Here is a 10,154-nt window from a genome sequence, read left to right on the forward strand (position 1 = left end):
TGCAGTCCATTTTTGTGATAAGATGGGTTGTATAGGAGGACCCATGTGCAAGCAGCAGGACACACTTGTACATGCTCCTCCTCACGACTGTATGAACCTGAGTAACTATCCTTGACCTCCTGTCATCTATTGCAACTAGTCATTAAGTGAGACTCAGTCAGGATTGAGGAGAGGGCTGACCAGGTAAAGAGGTGATCATATGCCCAGAGTGACAGCCGGGAGTCACTCCAGGGTAGAGTTTGTTTGATCACTTGTAAGTACTTTGAGGGTACCATCCTTTACATCCTAAGGTTCAAACCTCAATTTGATCAGATGAAAGGCCTATCCCCTCTGTGTCACTAGGGCTCCTAAGATATCCAGCTCAGTTGGAGACATCTGTGCTTACAGACATGTTAAGCAGAATGAGATAATCACATTTACACTACTCAAATGTTGTGCTACTCCATTTTAGAGGACTCTAAGTCCTTCTCACTCAAAAATGTAATTGCTAATGGCTTCATTTCTTGCCCAACATTTTGTTTTCCCGACTTGGGACAAGGTAGCTCCATAAGCAGTGAACATTGCTTTTAGTCCTTGTCTTTCGACTCTATAAGCTGGGTGGTGTGATAGAGGACAGTCTAGCAGTCTACTCATGTAAAATGACCAGACTGTGATTTGGGTTAGTTCCCAGCTATAAAGGAAAAAATATGACTTTTAAAGGGTCGCCTTCACCTGGAGAGATATGCAGGTGTCACATGCCTGGAGAGAGGCCACAGCACAACACTGCAAACATTTCAGGTTTGGCAAGAGATCAGGAGGCCGGGGCCAGGTAAGTATCACAGCCTGTCATTGCAACCCAGGTTTCTCACTATAGGCTTGTGGTAGTCAGGCCACTTTGTGGTCTTCACAGCTCTTGATCTCCTTGGGCAATAACAGCAGCTCTGGTGTCCAGTGAGCTTGAGATCAGCCAAGTTAATCTCTAGGAGACAGACTTGTTTCCTCCTTTACTTAATGGCAACAAGCAAGATAGCTCTGGTTAGCTGTTGGGTTCCTGCTATAAGGCAAGACTTTAGCAGTGAAGAGCTCTTTGGTAAGCTCTACTCTCCAGATCAACACTGGCAAGCAAAGCTAAACTCATATTATCTGGAGATAATATGGAGAAGCAGTATATACTGGAGAAGSAGTACACGGCCTTTACTCCCTTTGGGACCTTTGTAATAAGATGAGAAGGACTGAGTGCTGCCCTTCACTGGATTTCRCATTAATTGAAGGTGTTATCAAGCAGTGGTACTCTATAGAAGCTGCCATTTTCGGCAGGATTATCAAGGCCCTGATAATGGTGTATCTAATCTTAGACGATGTGAACTGGCACTTGCACATCTACAGCCTGAAAGCTACAGTTTGCAGCCARCCAGCCTGATTCCAGAATATTACCAAGGCTATTTAAGAAAAAAAAAATGTGAATTGTGCCTTATTTCATGTCACACTATCTTGGTAACAAAGCCCAATGGAAATCTAGTGGAAGCCAAGATGGGCAGAGGGTTGAAAGCATCGGCAACATCTATCCTCAACTCGCCCAGCCTTTCAAATCAATACAGCCATGTGGCCTTCTAAGAAACCTTTGTTCCTTGAAGTTCAAAAAAAAAAAAAAAAAACGGAACAATCAGAAGACATGAAAAGTAGTCAGGAGACCAAGTTCCCAGGTACAATCAGGACAGAAATATGAAGACTCAAGCAATAATAAGCAGTAATATGGCTCTAGACACAGAAAGATCTGTGGATCTGTGATTGACGAGCTGATGACCACTCATATACAGTTATGAGTTTGGGATGCCCAAGAGGCTCTGCACTCAAGGAACCCATGACTAAACTAGCAAGTGCCCTGGCTTGCAGCCCTTCATTTCATTTGAATTTTGAATTTCTAGTGCATTGGCTAGTCCCAGCTTCACAAAGCACTGAAGTGAAAGAAAAGACTTCATTGGGAATCACTGGTAGACTAGATAGAGGAGATGGATAGGTATGAGAACTGCAAAGCTGTCAAGCTACAGCAAACTCTCTCCATGCAGCACCTCCAGCTGTAAAGTCCTTTCTGGAGTTCAGAGCTCCAGAAATCAGAGCTTTGGTTCAAACTAGAGAGAGCAGAAAGGGTTTTTTTTCCCCACAGTATCTCTGATACCAGATCGCTTGGCCATCCCCTGCAACATCCAGATTCATGTGGATACCACTTAGCCAGGGGAGAGCCAAAATCCCCTACAATAATGTCCATATTGTCAGGCTGTGGGACAGTGAGACAGTGGTTTCTCAATCCCCATGGACAAAGACCTTTTGCTGGACGAAGGATGCACGTAAACCCAACAGGTTGCAGGAGGTATCAAAAAGGAAAAGAGTGAATTTTATTTCCCACTTAGAGGCACACCTAGGTTCAATCTCTGCCCTGATGGATGCTCAGRCATAAGTACTTAATTGATTGGGGCAAGACCTCACCCAGGGAGAGGATGAGGGCAGGCGATCAGAGCCTACAACTTCTCCAAGAGCAGCAACAAGGATAATGGAGCCAAGTTCTTTTTGGTAACAGTAGRTATAGGAAAAGGCAACAACCAAAAACTGCACTTTGGGAGATTTAGGTGAAGAGGAGAATAAATGCTTCCACAAGCGAGTGGTGCAGTCCTGGGACTGATCCAGGACTGGCCAGACAAATCTCATATCAGCAACAGCAGATAGAACCAGAGACCTCCAGAGGTCTCCCCCTCCCTGCATTTCTGTGATTCAGAGCCTTGGGACACAGAGAATTTGGTACTTACGTGGCTAGGAGGAAGTTGAGAACATCTGCATGTTCATGTCATTAATTCACGTGCAAAAAGCAGAGGTGGCACACCTGAAGTCTTTAATGTAGCAAGCTTCTAAGGTCCTAAGCTTTATCTCCAAAGCAACTCTACCTCCATGGAGCCTGCTGACTTTCTGCAAGACAGAGCCTCATCAGTTTTGAAAATGACCTGAGCCTTTTCTCTTCTTATAAAGCATACACAGATTTTAGCCTATGGGGCAGATTTTAATCAAACAATCAGCTGGCTCAGATTTGTGATAATTCAAATCAGGCACAATTTCTTGACCCTTGAAAGTTAAAAAGACTTGGAAAGTTAAAAGATCCCATATTCTGATGGGGGAGATGTACAAGTATTCTGAACTTTGCTTTTGAGATTAAGTTTATCTCACCTGCCATTTGCTCAGCAAGCCTGGCTAGATAATTATTACCCTGGCCAAATTTCATTCAGCGAGGTTTTTTTCCCTCCTTCTTCATATATACTTCTGCATTTCTTTACTAGGGGAAATAAAAGAATGTGAATCCACTTGTCAGCAAAACAGAGAGCTTTTATTATTGATCACTGATAACTAAAAGTAAGTTATAACAAGTAGCAGTTGGCTGCATTTCCCAACTTGCCAGCAGTAAATGCAATTAGCAGCTCAGACAACCAAAGGAGAATGACTCCTACTGCCACAGACACCAAGAGTGGATGATATTTCTCCAGACTCCTGTCTATCTAAGTGTACTTAGTGTCTGCTTCTACTTCTCCTACCTCCATCATCAATTACTCAACACATTGAAGTTAGAAGCATAATTATCATGTATTTCTCCACAATAAGTGAGAAGAGCAGGATACTTGCAGAAAACACCTTTGATCTGAAGTACAGTCAATTATATCACCAGTTGCCCATTTCTGCTGACAAGCAGGAGAATCCTGGACAATTATTTAACATTCATAGACCTTAAGAGATGGGCCTCCCCAGGGCAAGTTCTCACCCAATTCCCAATGGTTTCCAAGTGGTTCAGCTAACTAAATTAAGCATTGCATAGACTGARGATATTCCACTTAAATCAAGATTTGTTCCAGAGTTTCACTGTCTCAACGAGCAAGCCCCATTGTTGGTTTCATTTTCACAACTCAGTTCCTAGCTATCTTAGTGCGGAGAGCACTAATGTCCTTTCCCAACTGGTAAGTAATAACATCAGCAAAAACATTTCGTGACTGGTTTAAATGACAGTTTCCCTATCGTGAGTCTAAGSGAAGACATTTCCAGCCTGGATGTAAATCCTGGAAAGGAAAGATATTTAGAAATAAATATTTGGCATGATGGAGAAAGTCYCTATGCTTTTCCAGACTTGCTTTTAAACAGTTTTTTTGTTTCATCAACCATTTCAAAGTGTGTAGGCCAAAATCAGCATGAGGGATGTCTTGTCTCAGGTCAAATCCCCACCAGCGCTGTGAGACTTAATACTCTCATCTCCTTTCACAAAGAGCAGGTGTCTGGATGAGGGAGCTTGTGCCAGGGGCGTCTGCGATGGTTGGGGAAATTCCAGGTGCTCCTTGAGGTAGATAAGTTGGATTCATTTTGCCTGCTATTAAATGTTTGTAAATAACTCAGTCATCTATCTATGCTCCTTTGGTAGAGGCTAGAGGGAGATAGGGAACCCAGGGACATTGCCTGTGTCTTGTCCCTCCTTTGGCTCATCTGCACAGGAGCTCTGAGGCAGTCCTTGCTGCACATGGCTGAGATTAGATGAGAAAAGTCCCTCCCTGGTGGTCCAGAGACCACCCCTTCTCTCCAGCCTGCACCTAAGAGTGGATGAGAGCTGGGTGGCCATGCTGGCATTGGGACAGTGAGATGTGCTGGTGCGGGAGCACATCTCACTGAGCAGTGAATGAAACTGGAGCTGCAGGCAGCTATGATGGCAAGGTAAGTATATTCCCATGGTGAACATACCACAGGGCCTTGGGAGCACTGAGCTCCTAAATGAGTCAGAGGCAAAAATAATGAGGTAGTTTTTCATGTTCGTATATATGAAGGAAGAATGAGAGTCCTTGGGTCCCCAAATCAACTGGAGGAGCAGCCCGAGGCCCATGGATGCTCAGGAGGCACTCGAGGCCTCAGGTAGCCCATACTGGGTGAAGGTCATCTGGAGAGAGGCAGGACCTGGCTGCCACAGCGCGGTGGCCTTGGCAGCCCCAGCTGGGGTCAGACTCACACCATGCACATTGAGGCAGCGCTGCAAAGGGCCTGTGTAGGCTACAGCCCATTGCAGCTCTAGGAATATTCGATGATACTGCATGAAGAGGGAAAAATATAAATCCWAATTCCTGCTGGGGAAAGCAGCCCAGCACTGAGAAAAGCGCTGGCTCAACAATGCTCAAAGAACTTGCCCAGTCTTGGGCACCCAGGGACTGTTTCTCCCACCGGGCGCCCCTACAACTTCCCAAGTGGAAAGGGCTTTCCCTGCCTTTGCCAGCAGCCACCAACTGTACTAATTAACTGGAAATTGAGGCCAAATCTTGACAGTGCAGTGGCTGCCACGCACTGTCGCAGCATGGGAAGAGCATCCCAGGAGGTGGATCCACACAGTGAATCTTCATTGCAAAACTGCCAGGCTGTGGCCTGGGGAGAGAGGAAGGAGACGAGTTTTGTTTCATTCTATTTCATTTTCTGACAGAGAAGCATCTCCTGATTGCAGAGAGACAGCAAAGAGCACAGAAGAGAACGCAGGAATTGCAAAGATAATAAGGCACATGGGTGAAAAGGGAAAAGAAACCTCCGCTGGTGGCTTTGGGGAGAGGAGAACTTCACTGAAGGACTTGRGAGAGGTGAGAGTGAGCAGGTGAGCTTGGCGGTCCTCATTTGGAGGGTGGACACTGGGAGGTGGCCCAATGAGCTGGAATGCCTGGACATGGTTGGCGTGAAGGAGCTCGGACCAAAGCCTTGTCTTGAATGGACAGAACAGGCTCAGTCTGGGAACTTCTGATGCAGTTTTTGCAAGAAATGCAGCTCTGAGAGAAGAGAGCTTCATTGGCAGAGGGGTAACTACACGGAGCCTGCTCTGTGGAAAGGAGATTAGAGACTTTTAGCACGGCTCCTCATGACATCCCTGTCTCCATCACTAATGGCACAGTGCATTTATCCACCTCAAACCTTTCAATGGAGGCAAGGGCAGAGGGATAGAGTTTGAACTCAAAATGCGGCCTTCAGACTGGAAATAGGTTAAGCCAAGATTTGATTTTGTGACCTGTCATTTCACTAGGGGACCACAATGATTTTCTGACTATATCCATGGATTATAGTGAAGCCCACAGGTATAGAGGACTGCAAGGCATCTATAGGAGTGCCGGTGTCTGCCTGTGCACAGGCAGTATTTTTTGTGTTAGTGTTAAAACCTCAGCATTTGCACATGAGCAAATAGAGACACTGATGGTGTTCGCTCCATGGGCCACCATCTTTCACCACTTCCTGCTCTTCCAAATGTACATTGCCAGACTCCAAGCTGATTAGATGATTTGGCTCCGAATCCTCTGATAACCAGCCTCTCTGTCCAGTTTTCTCCTCCATTTGTTTACGGATGCCGCATTGCTAACGCCATAAAACAGGTTTATGAGACATTCCCTGCCCCCATATCGTAAATCAAGATCTGTAAAATACAAAGTGATTTATCGCTGACCATTGCCCAGTTGTATGTTAATGTTTGAACATAGCAATAAAAGAATTACATCATCTCACCTCTGACCAACTTTTAGGGCAGAAGGTCCTTATAAAACCAAGCTCTGCTTGCCTGCAAGACATCTTCTCTGTTGTTGGGAACACAGAGAGCCTTTCCATCATGAGCTTCAGTGGAAAGTATCAACTCCAGTCRCACGAAAATTTTGAACCTTTTATGAAAGCCCTCGGTAAGTGTCTGATCTCTGTGTCTACGTGTGCCATGTGCTGCTTGTGCCTATTTAGCTTCACTGATATTTGGAATAACCCAATTGTGCATATGTGTTGATGATACAAGTTGAAAATCCTTTTCAGTTCATATTTCTGTCATATTACAGTGCCAAAGGTTTTCTTTTTAATACATGTGCATGGAGATGTCATCTCAAAATACAGAGGAGAAAGGGGTCTTGATGGCTGAAAGTCAAGGGACTCTGCGTGAAGTCCTTCAGCTCACATGGAAACGGTTCCAGCAGCCTCGGCAGCCGTGAGCCAGACCAGTGACTGCTGTGGACACATGCCAAGCTAGTAGGATGTGGTGGCTTTGGGCAGTCACAGCTCTGTCCCATCTGGCTGTGAAATATGAGAGTGAGCAGCCCACCACGCTGCTGCTGTGCGATGGGGCAAGTCTGCAGGCTCCTCCACTCATCACAAAAATAATCTTCATGTTTAGATGCCTGCTGATGGACATGGCTAACCAGATTGCCAGGCAATGTGCTCCTGCAGGCGGTCACAAGACAGATGGGCTACTTCTGCAGGAGATGCTCTGTGTGCTAAATCAGCATTCCCAATCAGGACCTGGGAGAGGACTTGAGACACTTAGTTCAGCAAGACTCTGAATTTCATCACATCTACGTTTATTTAATCTGATTTCTCTGCTTGCTTCTCTCTCCACACTCAGTGAGGAAAGGAAAACAGGGTTTATTCTTTCCCTTTGATGACTGGACAAAGGAGAGAGCTGTTCTGCTCCCAGACAGCTCCTTCACACAAAGTCCTGGACGACTTTATTTACTGTGCTTCCCCCACAGCAGAGCTGTCACCCTGACAAATCTTTTCCAGCTTCTCCCTCCAGCAGCAGCAATCTGTCCACTGGTGGCTCTCATGCCCATTTAACAGCCCTTGTTTCTGGCCAGGGCTTCCTGATGAGCAGATCCAGAAGGGCAAGGACATGAAGAGCACCTCGGAAATTGTGCAGAATGGGAAAAAGTTCAAGCTTACTGTGACCACCGGCAGCAAAGTTATGACTAGTGAGTTCACTATTGGGGAGGAGAGCGAGCTAGAGCTGATGACAGGAGAGAAGGTCAAGGTGAGTGATCAGCTCCACAGATGCCCATGCCATGAGCACTCAGGTACCTTAAATTACCTTTCCAGACAAGTAAATTATCCTTTCTAGGATGAACCCTGAAACCGAGTCTGTTGATGTGACACATGGTGCTCTTCTCCTGGCAGCTCCTCAGCAAGTCTTCAGGGTGCACATTTTCAGACAYACCAGGTCCATTTCAGAGCAACCTTTTTGAGAAACCTGGAACCTGAGACTCTCAGATTTCTACCTGCCCTGTCAGTTTTTACAGAATACCCTACAAACTCCTTACTTAGCACCTCTGCAGACATGTCCTTACTTTTCTAAAGGTGTCTTATTAGCCAGTTCAGAAAATATGAGCTGCAACTGCAAAAGTTTTCAAAGGTTTGAGGGGAGAAAGGTTCAAATTTCCACCACATTGCAATATGAAGCATCCCTCCCACCTTCATTTTGTTGACTTAAAGGTAGTGTAAGAAAGAGCCAAATGAATCATAAAACAATAAATCTGTCCTTTTAAGTCACAGAGGCTCTTATCTTGTCTGGTAGCCTTTTCCAGAGCTCCCGTTTACAGTGGGTGAGGTGATTTGGCAAGGTGAGGATTTATCACCCTGGAAATAGAGCCAGCTCCCATGCCCAGACAAATGCTTGAAGTGGTTCATGAACTGCCGAGACAGTTGCCACTGCCTGAGGAAAGGGTGACACTGCGAGGCCTTTTTGCTTGGTAAATCAGGCCCTGAGAGCCTCGTATGCCATGTCATGATTTTCAACATCAGTGAAATTGCTAACACATGAGCTAGGGGAGAATGGCTATTTTAAGTACCTTACCTTCTCAAAATGGTCAATTAGAGGGAGATTAATATGTCTTATAGCTGCATAGACAGATGGACAAAAATGTTTTTTGTTGGTGGTGTTCCTTTTTTAACCTAAGTAATTTTAGTTTAACATCACACTGTGTGATAGCTGCCCTGAGAGAGCTTGTGGTAGCTGCAGTCTGTGCAGAGCTGCAGCTCTCATCAGAAAAAGACTCTGTGGAGATACTCATCCCTCTGAGAGCTTTCCAGGTGCATCTGTATTTCTTTAAGCTCATTATATTGTCCCCAGCATGATTTAGATGAGCTCCAGCTTTTCATTGCCACACAACTCTCCATTAGACTCCCAAAGGAGGAGCTTGTAGCAGGTCGCAATAGGCTGAACATGGAGAGAAGATGATGTGGCATCTACCAAAGATTAAGGGCCAGCTCAGGTGGCTCCACACCTCTTCACTCTGCCCTCTTGGTCTGCATGCTGAAGGAGCCTCTGGTGGAAGGGAGATGCTGAGTGAAGATGCTCAATGATGATAGGGAAGCACAAGGGAAGGGCTGAAATGGTCTCTATGAGTAATATGAATGTCTCTATCTCCTTCTCTATGCTAGGCTGTTGTGCAGATGGAAGGTGACAACAAGCTGGTGGCAACCGCAAAAGGAATCAAATCCGTCACCGTGCTCGATGGAGACACCCTCACCAATGTAAGTACAGAAGGGGCTGTGGAAAGAATAAATGGTCTATACAGCTGCCTTTGAGGGTCCCAACAGAGCCAACCAAGCAGTCTGGAGTAATACTGAAGATCTCTGTGAAGTGTTCAAGACCAGCATGTGCTAGCATAGTGAGTGTGAATCCTAAACCGACTAGGTTGGCAAGTGCTGAAGGGGATTTTTGTGTAGTCTAATCACATAATAAGATCATGTTCTCACCCTGAGGTATAGATTTGTGCTGGCACTTTTACTCAAGAGAGGTGTGGCAGACTCTCTCAGATAAAGGATCCCAAATTATCCCTCCTCTCTTTGGAATATCCACTCATGTAGCCAAAACTTTAATAACTCTGTTTGTAGAAAACAGACTGGGGACCAGTTCCATCTTCTAAAGTGCAAGATCAGATCCTCTCTATGGAGAGAGTTTGCAGCCACACACAATGAAAAGTTCATGCTTTGTATTTGTTTTGTAGACCATGACCATGGGAGATATCACCTACAAGAGAATCAGCAAGAGAATCTAGAAATCCTGTGCATGCTTATCATTTTACTGTGTAAAATACGTTCATTGGAGTCACATTTATATTAAAGACCTTTATCATTACTATCATCAGCCTCTTCATTGTGATTATAGGGAGATGCTGTAATTTTTGAGGGTTTGCTATAAGAGCTGCCTGTGTAACACTTTCCCTTCACCTGTATCTATGCCCCAACTGGTGGAGATTGGGCAAAAGGCTCAGGAGATGTTGTTCTTCCTTCCATCGGTAGGAGGGCAGGACAAGGGTACAGGCTCATCAGTGAGATGTCCATGCCACTTTTCCGGGGGCATGGATGCTCTGGGCTGGAAAGCA

General features: G+C 45.3%; 1 protein-coding gene across 1 annotated transcript; it reads left to right on the top strand.

The window, feature by feature from the left end:
• Window positions 1-6,563: 6,563 nt before the first annotated feature.
• FABP1 (fatty acid binding protein 1) lies at window positions 6,564-9,897 on the top strand. Its single transcript, XM_026034234.1, has 4 exons — window positions 6,564-6,689; window positions 7,629-7,801; window positions 9,208-9,300; window positions 9,777-9,897. Exons 1-4 carry the CDS (start codon window positions 6,623-6,625, stop codon window positions 9,825-9,827), a joined length of 384 nt encoding a protein of 127 aa, XP_025890019.1. The 5' UTR covers window positions 6,564-6,622; the 3' UTR covers window positions 9,828-9,897.
• The last annotated feature ends 257 nt before the right edge of the window (window positions 9,898-10,154 follow it).

This window comes from Nothoprocta perdicaria, unplaced genomic scaffold (genome assembly GCF_003342845.1).
Source record: "Nothoprocta perdicaria isolate Ctin4 unplaced genomic scaffold, notPer1 scaffold_14, whole genome shotgun sequence".
In the NCBI taxonomy this organism is placed as follows: domain Eukaryota; kingdom Metazoa; phylum Chordata; class Aves; order Tinamiformes; family Tinamidae; genus Nothoprocta; species Nothoprocta perdicaria.